Raw genomic sequence first — 18,114 nt, forward strand, 5'->3', positions numbered from 1 at the left:
AGTGAGCCTGGTGTCTGGTGCTGACATGTTTGGCTCAGACAGCGATGGAAACTGATGATAAGGCATTGCGTGATGGAAGCAGGTGCAGTCAGGCTACCACGCGCTCATCTTATGCCATCCACAGGTTTACTTTTACTGCATTTGCATTCTTTTGCTCTTCAGAAATGCATTGGATAATGTCAGCGTCACGTTCAGGTAAACATGAAGGACAGATTTGGTGAAATTTAGCATTACATCACTTGCTCACAATTGGATCCTCTGCAGTGAAGGGGTGCCGTCAGAATCCAAACAGCTGATAAAAACAAAACAATAATCCACAACAAGACTCCAGTCCATCAATTAACGTCTTGTGAAGTGAAAAGTTGTTTGCAATGAACAAATTCATAATGAAAATTATTGTTGTTTGAAAATATGAGTCCTCTATTAACAATATTGCTTCAGTGAACGCTAGCTTTCTCTATTCTTTTTCTATTCTATCTGTTTTCTTTTTATTTATAAGCTAACTGAGACTTGTTATGGCACTTAAAATATCATTGCTCTTTTGTTGTTTTTGATTGTTTCCATTGTCCTTATTTGTAAGTCACTTTGGATAAAAGCGTCTGCTAAATGACTAAATGTAAAAGTAAAGTAATTTTGTCTGAACAAGCAAAACAATTCAGTTTTATACAAATGTGGAATCTTTTAAAATGTTAAAGTTAAAATGTTATTATGATGGATTTGTTTCTTGCAAACATGCTGCTTTTCATTTCACAAGATGTTAATTGATGCACTGGTGTTGTTTGGATTATATTGTGATGTATTTATCAGCTGTTTGGACTCTAATTCTGATGGCACCCATTCACTGCAGAGGATACATTGGTGAGCAAGTGATGTACAGTAATGCTACATTTCTCCAAATCTTTTCTGATGAAGAAACAAACTCCTCTACAAAAAAAGGTATAATTTGCAAAGTATATATATATATTTATATATTTATAAAAATTAATGATATTATTAACACAAATTATTTTTTGAAGTCAGTGTTGCACTGTGGGTAGTTCTAGAACTATCTGTTTACTAAACACTGTCATTAGACCACTGGCGGCCAAAGGAGTTTTCTATCACACAGGTAAGCTGAGAATTGTTATGTCACTGTCTGTGCATCCTTAACACAACCATCCAGTACAGACAGAAAAACACATGACAACATCAGTCAGAGGGCAATGTGATCTTCCTTTGTAACGGACACAAAGTAAGTCAAATTTTGTGAATTTCCCAAAAAAATTTGAGGTTCTGTTTAGCAGCAAGTTACCTTAATCCGGTGCTGTTGGGAACCATTTTTAATGTTAATCAAACAAAATCCCTTTTAAAACCACAATTAATCATCACCATTTAGTTGATGGCATAACCACTGTAATTCAACATATCACTAAGCACAGCATCTCAGCAAATTACATCACATGGTAATGCACACCTCTGGGAAAGATGGATCTCTTGGTTGGCTAATCATAGTGACACATGTCAAGACTTAGTCAACACGCGATTAATCGTCACCAGTGTAGTAGAACAGTCAATCCCATTATATCATAATCACCATCATATGATGATGTAACTCCAATATTTGTTTATGAACAAACACTTCTGGATGGATTAGATGAGGCAACTCTCTAAGAATACAGAAGTGCTATTATGCACCATTTACGCTGTTATTCCATATTGTCAGACACAGACAGACATTAGTTGTGCTTCTATAATTTGAGTTTGAGTGTGTCAACAATAGTGAAGTTTACTCTGATAATGATACAGCATCACAAAGAGTCACTAAATCCCCCACAAATCCAATTATGTATTGTTGGGGTGAAGGGGGAAACCAGCTGTCCATAGAGCTGTGTTTTCTGTAAGGCAATGGTGTGGGGCTTGTTAGTCCACTGAAACAATAGATAACAGACTCTGGTCACAGACAGGGCAACCTACTGCTAGCTGTACTGTTACAACCCCAGAAACATCACTGTGGACACGTGGACAAAATGAAAGATAGGCTGTTGGCATGTCGTTCATGGCTAGGGATGATCCAGAAGGCACAGCTTGATGCCAATGAAAACATTTATTCATGAACTGCCTGTCAATAATTCAGCGAGGTTGATATACTAATTGGTTATGTTGGCTTGAAAAGACAAGGGGAACTTGTATACATCCATCAAAATAAAGGTTCTTTATTAGGTTAAATGAAGAACCTTTAATATCCATAGAACCTTTCCATCGCACAATAGGTTTATTATGGTGGTGGAAAATATTATTAAATGTGCTGTATGTCATTTTTTTTTATGTACAAAAGCATAAAACTACCGTAATATGTTTGGATGTATTTAGGAAACATCCTAAGGTCACATACTTGTTTCTTTGAAAAACTTTGATACTACCAGTTTTATTCTACTTTGAAATGTGGCGTCTGTGTCGGAATGTCTGTTTTTGTTTTGGTCTGTGGGATTTCACCCACTGACAGTCTGCCCAATAGCTCAAGCCCCCCTCTCTGACACAACCGAGGAGAATTGCCGGGTTTAATTTGGAGTATCCAATATCATCAGGAGTGCGATAAGCTCCATAAGAAAAATTATCAGGTGAGGAGTTATCTCGATAATGGCTAAATCAGCAATCAACACTCGGCTGGAGGTCTGGTGCTTGCCAACACTTAGCTTATCAGACACCAAATGCAAATCAGTTATCATACCCCATATGAAAACCAGATATGTATGAGATTGATATCGTATTAGTATATTGAAGATGAAGTTTGTAGTTTCTAGCAGCATAGATAATTGCAATCTGCCCGTTTAAACTGAACTGCTTTCTGAAGATATAACTGAATCTGTTTTAGCATTCCACTTTTGTTTTTCTATTGTTTTTCATTGTAAACACACTCTAGTTCCTCGCTTTTTATGCGAAGCTTCTTATGCATAACACAACATTCTAAAAGAATGGCTCTCAAGTTCAATTTAGTTAGTAGTTTAACTTTAAAAACATGCCTGTAAACCTTGCGTTTTTCATTTCACTGCCCTTTTCTATTCCATTGTTTTTAATGGAAACATGCACTATGCACTATTCTGTGTGAATGACCGCTAAAGGCTTCTTTTTCAAATATTGTTTATTTATTAATCATGCTTAATAATATTTTGCTGTATAAATCACAAATATTTAACTATCTTATAGCAGATATTTTTTGCTTTTTTTGGATGGCTCTTGACACTATAAATCCCTGGTTGGTGCCTTACAGTTTAGAATAAAGGTTTGAGAAATGCTTTAGTATTTCCATAGTCACTCACGAAAAAGTCTTTGAACCAAATCTTAACAATATTATATATATACAAATAAAAATGCATTCATTCATTTATTAATAGCGTGACATAAATCATCTCAGGCTCAAATTAGAACAAATATTTAGCAGTAAGTACAGATGAACAGTATGTCCCTTGCACAAACTGGAGCTAATGATAGCTCAGCACCATGTTCAGATGTGCCACACTCAGTGAATCTCTCCTGCAGTCAAAGGAATGTTGGGAACACAACACCTCCACTAAAAGAATTGAAACCAGCACCAGTCCACCATCCAAAGCGGCAGCTGTTTCCATGGCAGCGTAACTTGTTGAGCAGAAGTGGGCTCTCTCTTAGAAACTCAGTTGCTTCAAGGTTTTCACTACTTCTCACTCTGATTGAAATTATGTCCTTTAGAAAACAAATGTTCCAGTTTTTCCGCCAGTTGACGTATTAAAGTGATGCACTGTGAGGACCTTGTTCACATTGAAAGCAAATACGCACATTATCTTGTAATACTAATTTTACAGACAGATTGAAAAAAAATAAAAGAATCAGTCTGACGTTAAATCCATGACCTCAAGCAACTCACTGCCTGACTCCTCTCACACGGCATCTATTCTACAAGCAAAGAAAGAAACAGTCATTCAAGACGAAAACATCTTCAAAAAGTCTGAGAGTATGGTGTATTTTACATTAAAGGAATAGATATTTCACACTTAAAATTATATTATTATATCATTTATTCAACCTCATGTCATTCCAAACCTGTTTAACTTTATTCTTCAACAAAAGATGTAGATGTTTAGCAACATGTTCATGGTGCTCTTTTTGCATATGGAAGTGAATGATGACCAGGGACTGGCAAGCTTCAAAATGACAACAGACTCCATAAAAGTTATAAAAATTATAACAGAATTTTAATTTTATGATAAACTACCTCTTCAAAAAACATGCATTACTGAGCAGGTGGATTGCTGAATCTGAAAACAGGAGGATGTTATTCCCTCTACAACAGAACAGGTCAGCCATTAATGCAACAGTGTTCCTGTTTGACATGTACAGTACAGCACAATGATCTGTGGACAAATGTCACCATTCTGTCATCCACAAAACAAATAAATGGCATTATGGCTTTGCATTAAAGTTGTGGTACCTGCCAAAGCTCCCGGGAAAAAAAAGTCAAAAGGAATGTGCTCAAAAAGAAGTCAAACACTTCTCCAACACACACACTTCCAACCAATAGATGCGCCAGACTCATGCTTTGGATGAGTCTGTGTTCTTACCCATGTAAGCATGTAAGTGTTTTCTTTTCTTTTTTTAAGCCAACAGGAGCAGAGGTTTATTTATGTGAACATAGTGCTGCATGAAGTTATGAGCATTAAAGTGCACCTACAGTACCCTTTTCACCAAAGGAAGGCTAATGTTCTTCTCCTTCACGAGTGTCTCTAGTTTTTTCCTCACAGCTTTTCTGTTCAAAGCAAAACATATCTATGCTTTAGGAAATGCTGTAAAAGTAAAAAAGAAACAAATAATTACAAAGAAACAGTAAATAACACATTTAATTAAATGTTACATTTTGAAAATTCATAATAAATATGTATTTTTATAGGTTCTATCAATTTTATGAATTTAAATTATATACATGAATATAGATATAAATTGTTAAACTAAATATACTGGCAGTTATTAGTGCTGAAGTCTGTACTGCAAGCCTCTAGTGACCCCTACTGATTAAAAGAATATTCCTTCGTATAGCCCGTACATATTTTTGCCGATATCATAAGCCTTTACAGATTGTATAGCTTGCAGAAGTTTATATTAAAAAAAAAAGGAAACTAAACGAAACGAAAGGTGGAAGATTGCTGTTTCTACTTACTTTTTGTCCATAATCAGATCACTAGCTCTCATTTAACAGGGTGTACGAAAATCCATCCACTTCTGACCATGTTCTTCAGATCCTGTTTATATGATGGAGAAGTGTTTACTGTGGTAAACGGGAGCGCGCAAAGTGAAACTGATGAGGGCGGCAGGCAGGGCGCGCGCCACGCATGTTGTTGTTGAATCCACGTCATTTTTATTCATACTGTAATTTTGTGAAAATATGCAAAACGTGTGAAAATGTTATATTGATATTATATTATATTATGTATTTATGATACAAAAAGGCAATTTTACAAAATATTTTAAGTGGCATTTTCATGACATTAAACAATGTGTCACTTGAGATGTGTTGGAAATTACAATATGTGGTGGCAATGCTCATGATTTTTAGAAAAAAATGAAAGAATTCATCTGGGATGCCTGTGTATGCACTTATTTTAAATTATTGAAAACAATAATAACAATCAAAGCAGTTACATTTTACATAGATGATTTCTATTGTAGGCTTTTGTGAAGCTCAGGCCACATGATGATGTGGTGATATCCTCGTATTTTTCCCTGTATTGTGCTAGATGTAGGCTTCAAGAGACAAAGAGCTCAACAAATGTGTCACTCTACCTGTAACTGATACAACATGCATCTTTAATATAGGTCTTGTATATGTAACAGAGAACAAATCCTATATTCACACATCATGGTTCTGCTCAATGACAGCAGTATCTCATCCTAAAATGCTTAATTAAACTATTAATATTAAATATTACAACAGCACGAAAGGGATTGACATGGACAATATATAGGTCCACAACTGCTATAGATTTTAACATTTAGATACATCCATAAACATATTGGACAATATATATTACATTTAAAAATGTAATTAAATTAATTTAAAATTAAATTTAGTCATTAAGTAGATGCTTTTATCCAAGGCGACTTACAAATGAATATATATAAAATCTCTCTCTCTTTTTCTTTTTTCATTGTTTGCACAATTATTGAACATATAAATGGCATTGGTAATTTGTGGGGAAATAAAGTTTAGAATGCATGTTGGAAACTCGACCAGTGTTCAAATAACCTAATTTTAGTCTACAATATTAATTATAATAGTATCTTATCGGTAAACCTGTTTAAATGTTTACTTGCAGTGTACACACAAAGCACTCTGCTTGCTTGTATTTAGGTAAAAATGAACAGCTGCATATGCAAGAATAATATATATATATATATATATATATATATATATATATATATATATATATATATATATATATATATATATATATATATATATATATATATATATATTTCAATTACATTGGTGGATAGGCCTACATTTTTTAGGAATGAAGAGGAGAGGATTGATTGAGGTATACAAAGAATTTACAACATCAAATGAAAATAACAGACCTATATTAAGATATTTATACTGTAGCACCACAGATACAACGCTTGTATGCTTATGGCACAAATTAAAAGATTCTGTTGCTTTTTTCAGTATTTTGTGTTGAACGAAGCACTTTCGACAAATAAAATGTAGCTGACTTTTGGCCTGTATGTTGGTCTGAAGTATTGCATAATAATTATTACGAAAATTATTTAAAAAAAAAAAAATGTTGAATGACGGGCGGGCTACAACAATACACGGTTCTCATTTCTTATGGAATCTGCTGTTACTAATCTTAAACTAGCGAATCAGCTGACAGCTATCGGAGTAAAAGAAGTGGCGGTAAGTAGGAAGTGTCTTACAAGCAAATGATATTAGACAGTTTACTGGAAAATGCACGAATAATAGCCGTATAGTTCTTCTACACCTGATTTTCAAACATATTTAGGATAGTATGTTGTATGTCGCTCAGTTCATTCAGGTGATGATGTGAGCTGCTGTTGAATAGTATTCGTTATTCACTTAAATGAAATGATGTGCTTATATTTATGAACGGATATTTACGTCCATATTTACTGTGTTTGTCTAACGAGAATTTCTGGCTACATAACATCACAATGGTTTGGAGTTATTTATATCAGGCGTGCATCTATTCCAATGCATCTCTGCAGAGCTATGGCTGTGTCTCAACAACTAGAGAGCTTCCCTACCTAGACAGCATTCATAATAATAGTGCATGATCATGTCTGTCTTTGTCGTCTATTATATTAATCCATTATTTTTTATGTCTGTCTTCTGAAAACAGCTGAAGATGAGGAAAAGCAAAGGGAAAACCAATACAATCGAAAAGGAGTTTGTGTTTGAGTTTAAGGCAGGAAACAATCACTGTGTTCTCAAAGTACCACTTCATTTCCCTCTCAGAGAAAATGTCAGTGATCTTCATGGGCGGATCATGCTGCTTCATAAAATCCCCTGTTTTGTAGAAAATGGTAATGTAATTACCTTTTATTCGAACATGTATGTGATCAGATTCGACCCTCGGTATTACTGTTCATTCTCTTACTTTTCTGCATTGATTTTAGACTTGAAAAACAGACTGGTTAGTTTCATGGAGAGGGAAACATTAGTGGATTATGACCGGGAGGCAGAAGCATCCCTGCAGAGACTCACTAATGGAGAGGTCGACATCAACAAGCTTACAAATTCATGGGCCAAGGCCTATTCTGAGGTAAGAGCACTTTTAAAGTGGTAAAATTATTTTTTATCATTGCATTCCTCTTAGACATCACCATTTTTATATACATTAGCCACCTGTTTAGGTTAATCCTTTTTTCTTTAAATTAAAATATCTGTAAATTAAAAATTTAAATTTTAAAATATTTAAATGTAATTATTATAATATATACTACACATTGTATAATGCAATGCAATATAATGTGATACACAATATACAATAATTAATTTTTTTCATGTGTAATCTCTTAATAATAACTGCTTTATATTATATGCTGTTGAGTACAGACCTTTCGGGGGAAAACAACCCACTAGTGTCGTAATTGTAGTTTTCTCTGCACATTAACATTAATAAATGTATTTTCACAATTGGAAGAAATTCCCGACTTCAGTCACTTCACTCTAAATTAATTTCTATTTAGTATGTCAATAGTCAAGTCACATTTGCTTACATAGTGTTTTATACAATAATAGTTTAAGAGCAGCTTTAAATTAATAAAACCGGAAAATAATTGTGTTAATGTTGTAAAAACCACGATTTATGAAACAAATTGAATTTAAGCTGCAAAACAGCTCTACAGAAGATAAGTCATTTTTAGTCAGCTCAATGTAGATCAGTGTTTAAGCAGCTCTACAGAAGGCAATTGTCATTATTTAGCTCAAGTCAGTTCAAATTTTGTTCTCAATGCAATTAAATCGATAATATTACTGAATATGAATAATATTTTATACCAATTAATCACTCTGACTCTGCCCACACAAGAAATTTCTTTGAAACTGAATATCTGTCGTGATTCCACATCAACCTGACCATCTGCGTTAGCACTTCAAAGTATTGCAGTTTAAATTCTGCTTCCACTTGCTCCAGCGAACTTATAAAAAGAAAGCAGAATCTGCCCCTCCCTTTCTTGTGAAGCACTGTTGGCTCATAGCTATGCAGACAGAATAACCGTTAACATTTTACAGCAGCCATACACAAATACACATGGATGCTCTATTTCGAGCTCATCAAATGGCCTCTTAACGACCACCTGGTTGTTTGCATAAAAAGATTCTTATGTTTTTATTTAGAGCTGTTATTAAGCTTCCAGGATGTTCTGTGTATTCAGAGTGTGAGGCTAAAAGTTAATTTGAATGTATAAAAGATAGTGTATAACCTATGCTTTTATTTACCTATATATATATATATATATATATATATATATATATATATATATATATATATATAATAACAATAATAACAAAATAACAATAAACAAAAACATTGAAGTAAATCAATCTGTTTAGTTCCAGTAGTCGACTAGCTGGTGCAGAATGAGTACTCAGCCAGTCAGTTGCTCTTGTGCATCTATGGAACAGTACATCTCTCTTTTGTATCATTTCTGTGTAGACTACACTGGAACACGCCCGTCCTGAAGAACCCAGCTGGGACCAGGATTTTGCGAGTGTCTATCATGAACTGATCCACTCCCCGGCCTCAGAGACTCTTCTCAACCTGGAGCACAGTTACTTCGTCAGTGTCTCTGAGCTCATCAGCGAGAGAGACATGGAGCTCAAGAAACTTCAGGAGAGGTTTGTGTGGGAGGTTGTTACGAGATGGAATTCTGTTTTATGAGAAAGAATGCCGGGGAGTGCAATTTGGATAATGAGCATCCAACATTAATGCAGATTAATACCATACTAAGTAATTAGCAAAATATCAAAAATAAGATGTTTTGTTTAATTGCAAATTATTGCAGATGGCGTTCTTTAATTTGTGTATTTTTTTATTTATATATTTTTATAAAATTGTTATTAATTGTTAAATTTTTTTTTTGACATTTATATTATAATAATTCATACACCACAGTTCAAAAGTTTAGGGTCGGTTAGATTTTGTTGCTTGTTTTTGAAAGTCTCATATGTGTACTATGGCTGCATTTATTTGATCAGAAATACAGTAATATTGTGAAATATTAGTTAAATGTAAAATAACTGTTATCTGTTTCAGTGTTTTTTTTTAACCTAATTTATTCCTGTGACACAAAGGTGAATTTCATCAGCCATAAATCCAGTCTTCAGTGTCACACCATACTTCAGAAATCATTCTTATATGCTTCCATTTCGAATTCATTTCTTATTAAACATTTCTTCATCAATGTTGAAAACAGTTGTGCAGCTTAACGTTAATCATTTTTTATAAATAAATGATTATATCCTATTATTATAGGTTTTATTAGTCATCAAAAATACAAATGGAAATATAGGAAATATGTAGAGCCAGAGAATGTTAAATAAATCTGAATTATCTTACATCTAAGCTTCTTTATGAGAAACATGCCCAAAATGTCCAAACTTGTGACTCCTCCAATAAGTGTATATGAAATACACTTTTACATTTTTTTTTACAGACAAGCTGTTGAGATGAACAAAGTCATGCAGGAGCTGGGAAAGACCTTGTGTGACCAGGATGTGAATACTGTTGCTGCCCAACACTTCGATGCCCAGCAAGTAAGACCAATCTGACAGTCAGATTGAAATGAACAATTATTCAGAATGACTCCTGATTCTTCTTTTGGGTCTTTCTGTGATGGGAAGGTGCTGGAGAACAAGTGGGCCAGTGAACTGAAACAAGTCACAGGTATCCAGAAACAGGAGTATCAGGATTGGGTGATGAAGCTCCACCAGGACCTACAGAACCCCAACAACAGTACAATAAAGTGAGTGAAAGAGAAAGCTTTAAAGATACTGATGGAATTGAGTTGATCAATGATTGTTCTGGGAAGTGAACAGTAGTGGGAATCGGACACAGTAAGACAATCCTGTCTTAGAGATTTCATTCAGTTTCATTTCAGTGTGAATGTTCTTGCCACCACATTAGATGCAGTTCCACTTCTGATTACATTTTACGACATCCCTGCTTTGACACATTGACACCCATGAGTGAATAGTGTTATACTTGAGCCAACAGCAAAACAGCTGTATTTATCATCGTGATTGATGGACACCGAAGAACTTCAGAAGTTGAGGCTGTTATTTGTGTTTCAGCGAGGAGATCAAGGTGCAGCCGGGTCAGCTGGGGGAGGCAGGGGAAGCGGGGGTCCGGCTCCTCGAGGAGCAGCGACAGCTGGAGGAGAGCTTCACCATCCACTTAGGTATGGTGTTTCCTTGGGAAACATTGGCTGCTACTAAACGGCACATAAAAAAACCTGCATACAATGCCGCGGGAATTTGCGCCCACTTGCAATCTGTCTCTCAAGTTTTGTTCACATGGTAGTAGACATGTTCCACAAATGTTTGACAAACAGAAATTGTCCAAATGCACTGTATCCCTCTTTTTTGCCTTTGTTTGTAATGTTTGATAGATTGATAGCAAGGACACTTTAAATTGATCCAAATTGGCATGAAATATTTCTTATTTTTATTTCAATCAAATGCTGCTAGTTTCAGCTTTCTGCTGATCAAAGGAAACATTGTATTGTGATTTCCACAAATATATAAAGCAGTTGTCTTCATTATTGAAAATAGTAAGAAATATTTCTAGAGCTGCGGATCAGCAGATTAGAATGATATTAAAGTCATATTAGAATGACTGCTGAAAATTTAAATCTCTGTCATCACAGGAATGAATAGAATTTTAAATGTACTCAAATTGGAAACAGTTCAGTCAAACTATAATAATATTTTACAATATTGCTATTTTACTTCATTTTTATTAAATAAGAGCCTTGGTGTGCATGAAACATAAGAGACCTCTATCAAAAACAAAAAACAAACCTAGTGTATATAGGTTGTGTATATTGAATATGTAATTACATCAAACTATATATAACTTTTAAATAAACAAATTACAATGGATACAAATAGATACAGCGGTTTTATATTCTTTTAGGGGCTCAGCTGAAGACCATGCACAATCTACGTCTGGTGCGATCTGATGTTCTGGATTTTTGTAAGCACCATCGTCACAGCAGCAGCGGGGTAAAGTTACGGCGGCTGCAGACCGCGCTCTCTCTGTACTCCACATCGCTTTGTGGTCTGGTGCTGCTGGTCGACAACAGAGTGAACTCGTACAGCGGCATCAAAAGAGGTATCATATCTATTTTGTAGTGTTTTTGTTGCAACAATCAAGAGAAATCAGAATCTAAAGGATTTGGCAATTAACGTAAACAAAAACCAATTTCCAAATTTCACCAAATTTCCAATTGTCCCTATGACATCAGACTTTGCAACAGTGTCTCAGGAGTGTACAGACTTCCACTTCCCCAGAGTTGATGAGCAGCTGGACATCATCCAGCAGGTGGTGCTGTATGCACGAGCTCAGCGCAGCAGCAAGCAGAGAGAGCAGCCCGGTGAGTGACACAACAACTGTGTGTGTTTGTGCCCCGTCCAAAACCAGCACCTCTCCATTGCACCATCACATATCGGACTTCAGTCCTACCGTGAGGAAGTGTCCAGTTTCATGCGACAGGGACTAGCTACAATGAAACGCGATACACATTTTTTTAAGATGCACAAAAGTTTTGGCAGAAAATGGAATGCTCTCATACCGTTTTGCATTTTGCTAAGTATTTGTAGTAACTGTTATATATCTAATGAACACTGTTACATAATTTAGATTGAAAGAGAACACATATTACCATAATATTATCTTTTAGTTTTTTTAGTTTTTTTTAAGTGATTTATGGAGAAATGAACCACTGAAACTGGAATTTTATTCACAATAGCGATTTATGTACAAAAACCAGACGAATCCATTTAAATATATCATCTGATCGATGTCTTGAGGTGTGGTAACCGTAGTGTAAATGGAATAATTGACTCCAGGCCGTTGAATTATTAGAAAGATAATGCACACCTGATGTGTAACATTATTTTTGGTATAATTCAATGGCCCGTCATCAATTATTCCTTACATATATATATATATATATATATATATATACATATGTATATATATATATATATTATTACTGATTTTACTGTATTTTTGTTAAACAAATCTGTCTTTATTGATTAATCTGGCGATATATATGTCCAGGTCACATTTTACACAAAAATATTAAGGAAATAATATGAAGAACATTTCAGCTTAATTTTAAGCACATCCTCCAAGCTTAATTCACAGCAGCTTGATTTTCTTATTACTAAAATTGTAGTTTTTTTAAGATTTACATTTTTTAAATTGTCAATTAAATTCATGTATTGTTTTTTTTTTTTTTTGTAGAAAATGACTTGTGCCTTTTTAAAAAAAAATTATAATTAAGCACATTTTCCTCCTTAATTCAATTACTGTAATGCCAATAAAAACTATCAATCATTTAAATTGTAAGTAAAGTTGTAAATGTATTCTTGCATTTTATATATATTTTATGTATTTTATTATTATGCATTTATTGCACTTTCTTTCTTTTCTTTTTTTATGTCCAGACAGTATTAAATCTTATGGCAGTCATTGTGGAAAATAATTATAAACACAAAGTTACAAACTTACAAGTGAAGTATAACATATCTGAAAATAAACTTCTTGAATTTGTTTTATAGAAATGCCAAGAAATGGAGGAAGTGGAGACAAAAATAAGATCATAGACAGAAATTCCTCCAATATCCTCCCAGGTAATTAAAACATTGTCTCATGCTTTTAGCGCTCTGCTTGATGAGTCGTAACACTGGAGGATGCTGAGCTCTCCTTCTCTTCAGGTGAATTCTACATCACACGCCATTCAAACCTTTCTGAAGTTCATATCGTGTTTCACCTCTGTGTGGATGATAATGTGCGTTCGGGAAACATCTCAGCCCGGCACCCAGCCATCATGGGCCTGAGGAACATCCTGAAGGTCTGCTGCACCCATGACATCACCACCATCACCATCCCACTGCTGCTGGTGCGTGACATGTCAGAGGTAAGAGTAGAGGCATGATCCTTCACTACACAGTTTTTATTGCTGTACTGTTTTGTATACATTTACAAACAGCGATTTTTGAAAACATTTATATATATATTTTTTAATCTGGGAAGGTAATAATGGGGTTGTTTCAAGATTTAAATTCCTGAAAGTGTCCACATTCTGAGTTTTCGTATTGTTACACTCAATTTTGATGTGTAAAAATGGTAGCTGAGGACATTGCCAGTATCATAGGGTGTTCAAAAACCCAACCAAGCCTCAACTTTCTATTACTGGAATCTATAACAATCTACACTCTAAGGGTGTTCCAGAGTTTTCTTCTGCCAACTACCAACATTTTAATGATTTTCGTGTTTTGTTTTTTTGTGGTAATTGTTGAGGATTTGGCCTTTACATCGGCATCTAGTTCTAGAACAGGCAAACAAAACGTCAAACACAACATTCCAGTTCCAGCTTGACCACCTGTGTCACGCTACATATCATCTGATTTATTTGCCCTCAAGAAGCTAAAGGCTTATTCATTATGCAATTCTGTAATCCTTGAAAACATGAGGGAGTGTAACATGACAGCAAAGTTATTCTTTAAAAAAAGAAAAGGAAAGGAAAACAGCTTATGCAATTAAATCTAATACCAGTTGTTATAAAACCAGCATAAATGAAATAGTGGATGATAATCAATATTTTGTGTCTGGATTAAATGGAACTCTTTTACTTTAGGTTCAAACCGGATTAATTGGTCTTTTTTGAGTTGGGTGCTCAACCTCAAAACTCTGTCGTCTAATTTAGAAATGCTCTATTTTGGATCAGACCATCTGGACTGGACTGACCAGTTCTGGGTAAATGAAATCCTCAATCACAGCCTCTCTGACCACAGGCCGATGTTGAGGAATGTTCAGTGTTCAGGAAATGTTTTTCATCTGAACAGGAACTGTGTGTTTTCCCAGCCAAAGGCCAAGGATGGTTTTAAGACAAGGTCTTAAGCTCTATTCAGACAAGATTCGTTTTGGGACGTATGTCTGTAAAATAATTGTTACTGTGGACATCTGTAGTGTTTATCAAATGTCTGTAGAAAATGGCAAGATTATATCGTATTAAAGAACAATGTTAAATTTATTGGCGATTTGAATAGTCATGGATAAGAAGTTGTAGTTCATCACTTTGTGTAAATGTTTCTCTACAATCCTGGTTACACATATGGTTAAATATTATCTCTGTCACTGTTTTTTTCACTCCCTTCCTCTTCTGTACAGGAGATGACTATTCCTTGGTGCTTGAAACGAGCTGAGCTGGTCTTCAAATGTGTGAAAGGTGGGCAAGCAAAGAGCTCATATGTAAAACATGCAAAACCTGTCAAGGACTATCAATATGTTATATCAGTACAATACGTTTTGTTTGTATTCTGCTTATTGTTGTCTTTAATGTTGGTTTTAAATGTAGTAGAACATTTTAGGAACATAATAGTTCTAATACTTGGTTGTAAAATATTTGCAGTTAAAAAAATTCCCATTATGGTTGGCTAGTCATGTAAAACCAGCCTTAATGTCAATATTTTCCCTGTGGTAATAAATATCTTTTGATATTGTATTATCATTAACATATTATTTGGAAAATAATTCTTAAAAATAAAAGAGAGTTCTCCTCTCTAAAGTATAAAATATATAAGAATAAATAAATTAGAAAATGGAGAGTTGAAAATTAAACTAAATTATGTATTGTTTTTAAGGTCAATATAAGTAGTTGAATCAGTCAGTCTTGTCCATTATTGTTCACATTTATATGCCTACCGTTTCAAATTTTCTCCATCATCTCAACATGAACACAAGAGTTTAAGTCTTCTTTGGCTTTTCCAGGTTTTATGATGGAAATGGCCTCCTGGGATGGAGGAATCTCACGGACTGTCCAGTTCCTTGTTCCCCAGGTACTTTTTATCCTCACTGACAATACAACAATGTCTTTTTTAATCTAAAAAGTGACTATTGGAGAAATTCACTTGTTATTTACTGGCAGTGGAATAAAGGATATAATAACACCGTTTGTATTCTCAAACAATAGTGTCCATCGTTTGACACATGCTCAGGCTTAGGGGACTTTTCACATTCACAGCTGCTTGTTTTACACTTTAGCACCTTTTAAAATAACTCCCTTAAACTCGTCTAGATGTTGCACATACTGAATACTTACACTGTGTACTGTAGATTTACACTACTGTTCAAAGGTTTTGGTTACAGTAGTGTTGTGGAAATATAATTGCAGTTTAAAATTACCGTTTTCAATTTGAATATTTTTCAAAATGTGAAGTGTGATGGCAACACTGAATTTTCAGCAGCCATTACTACACACTTCAGTGTCACATGATCCTTCAAACATCATTCTAATATAGTGATTTGGTGCTTAAAAAACATTTACTATTATTATGTATGTAAAAGTCTTCAGGTTTGATCGATTTAATGCAAAGTATCATACTTATGATTGATAGCGTATATTGTTTGATTGGTTTTATTTACTACCAGTGAAATTGTTTCGCAGTTTAAGAAGGTTGCATCAATCCGTCTTTCTGATTTTCTTTTATCATCAGAGTATCTCAGAGGAGATGTTCTACCAGCTGAGCAACATGCTGCCTCAGATCTTCAAAGTTTCCTCGACGCTCACACTAACATCAAAACGCTAAACAAGAGACACAAACGGACGCATCAGCCCTTGTGTTACACCTCAGCCGGCTATATGGAGGACATCTCGTCACGTTAGGTTCTTAATCTTCAGAGAAGTACAAACCGTAAGCTGTTTTGATGGGTACTGTCATGTGATCATGAACACAAGCCTGTCACAGGAGGCTTTGCACCATGTCCTGATTATTTCAGTCATTAATTTTCTCCGGAATTTGCAGATTTGTACGTTCCACATAAAAAAAAAACGCATCAGATATGAGAAGGAAGTTTTCAGAGTTTTAGCTCTTGTCATACTGTGAGTGCTGTTTACCTAACGCTGCATGGGAAACGGGTAATGCCAAGACAAGCTGTGTGTTTGTGCTGCATTGCAGTCAACCACCTTTGACCCCCGTGTCATCATTTCGCTCCACAAACACCAGATGGCACTGTATTCGGTAGCTGTATTTACATGTAGTGTAAGGTAACCAAAGCTGCTGATTCCAAATGTCAAATGAACCCAACCTTCCAAGTATTCTAAGTGATTTACCATGTGTTTGTGTATTAGGTGCCAGCTGTAACCCCTGGCATGTGTGCAGATCTATTTGAACTGTGTAATCTTTGAAAAGTGGGGCATCTGAAAACCGTATCATCTGTTTGTTTGTTTTTTTATTGTGAATCTAACCTGTTAACCTCATTTATATTTTTTTCAAATAGGCTTCTTAAAATATGCCTATGTAGTATTGATCAATCCGGCTATAAAGAAAATTATTCCCAGTTTTGTATTATTTATTTTTATAAAACCTTTACAAAGAAAATCTGCTTATTAACTACTGTCCGTCAAGTGTTTTGTTGGATTCCTCCTAACGAGGATATTAGCACACAAAGGAGGGCTAATCCGAGGGTAAAAGGATTTGTATCTGTATTAGCCTTTTGTCCGATACTACTGACATGCTAATTACATCTTATTGCAAAATGTTTTTTAAATACAGTACACTTTATCAAATTAACTCTGAGTTTTCCTCTTTGATAAATAGATTTTTAAAAATTTGTCAGCTGCATCATATATATATATAATATATGTACATTTTTGCCTTGTATGGTTTCTTTAATAACTGTCAGTACAAATTTATTAATTTAATGTGATGTATGTCATACCTGATCACCCCCTGTCACAAAAGGACACCAGAGGTTCCCTAGACTGTGCTGCTGTCCGTGGGAAAGTGAACTCAATCAGTCTCTAATGGCCCTGCAATATCGCTGTCATTGGTGCTCAGCTTTGAGTTTGTGCTAAGGAAATGTGCCATCAAATGTCTCACATTCTTGGTATCACTTAGTGGCTGCGTCTGATCTCTGGTTACCTCTGCCCGGGGTATGAGACATAGGTGCGGACCCCTCTAGCACAACCACCTCCCCCACTACACTTGCTGTTTTAACGTCACAGCCCTACTTTATAGCCATTTGAGCCCTTACCATCCACCAACTGTGCCTGACAGAGCACTGTTTATTCAGAAAGGCTGAAACATTGAACGCCCTCACCAATTGACTGCCCTCTCCTGTTTGTGTGACGAGTGTAGGATGCGTTTGTTTTAATTAGGGCCTATCGTCTGCACACTGTCTACATGTGTTGTCAATACATAAAAGGGTAAAGACAATAAATGGAAAGTTTATTCTCTTGGTGATTAAGTCGTGAAAAGAAGCTGACACTCAATTTAATATCTGTTTTCTGCGATGTGTCATTAGAACAGCAATATAAGCCAGGCCTAGACATTCCTCATGGGATCTGATAGTGGCA

The 18,114-nt window shown here is 35.1% G+C and overlaps 1 protein-coding gene and 1 long non-coding RNA gene across 4 annotated transcripts; one reads left to right on the forward strand and one right to left on the reverse strand.

Annotated features, from left to right (window-relative positions):
- The first annotated feature begins 37 nt into the window (after positions 1 to 37).
- On the forward strand, positions 38 to 17,329 carry LOC113066865 (protein C12orf4 homolog). Of its 3 annotated transcripts, none has more exons than XM_026238948.1 (14): positions 38 to 124; positions 7,365 to 7,548; positions 7,642 to 7,787; positions 9,183 to 9,364; positions 10,183 to 10,282; positions 10,370 to 10,491; positions 10,820 to 10,926; positions 11,664 to 11,861; positions 11,995 to 12,123; positions 13,316 to 13,387; positions 13,472 to 13,674; positions 14,928 to 14,985; positions 15,528 to 15,595; positions 16,253 to 17,329. In XM_026238948.1, the coding sequence occupies exons 2-14, from the start codon at positions 7,371 to 7,373 to the stop codon at positions 16,343 to 16,345; spliced, it is 1,656 nt and encodes a 551-aa protein (XP_026094733.1). In that variant the 5' UTR covers positions 38 to 124; positions 7,365 to 7,370; the 3' UTR covers positions 16,346 to 17,329. The 3 variants fall into 3 exon arrangements, with proteins under 3 accessions (XP_026094733.1, XP_026094732.1, XP_026094731.1); XM_026238947.1 differs by lacking the exon at positions 38 to 124 and adding an exon at positions 6,872 to 6,901; XM_026238946.1 differs by lacking the exon at positions 38 to 124 and adding an exon at positions 6,919 to 7,040.
- On the reverse strand, positions 3,353 to 5,255 carry LOC113066869 (uncharacterized). Its single transcript, XR_003279226.1, has 2 exons — positions 5,165 to 5,255; positions 3,353 to 4,793 (listed from the first exon to the last, which is right to left on the reverse strand). It is a non-coding gene; the product is annotated as an uncharacterized LOC113066869 (long non-coding RNA).
- Positions 17,330 to 18,114: the final 785 nt, after the last annotated feature.

This window comes from Carassius auratus, chromosome 50 (genome assembly GCF_003368295.1).
Source record: "Carassius auratus strain Wakin chromosome 50, ASM336829v1, whole genome shotgun sequence".
Lineage (NCBI taxonomy): Eukaryota > Metazoa > Chordata > Actinopteri > Cypriniformes > Cyprinidae > Carassius > Carassius auratus.

Excerpts from the sequence above, each read along its gene's own strand:
- LOC113066865 (XM_026238946.1), top strand. The coding sequence starts at position 7,014 with ATGTTGTATGTCGCTCAGTTCATTCAG. Across the intron at positions 7,041-7,364 it reads ATGTCGCTCAGTTCATTCAG|CTGAAGATGAGGAAAAGCAA; the intron begins GTGATGATGTGA and ends TTCTGAAAACAG. Across the intron at positions 12,124-13,315 it reads CAAGCAGAGAGAGCAGCCCG|AAATGCCAAGAAATGGAGGA; the intron begins GTGAGTGACACA and ends TTTGTTTTATAG.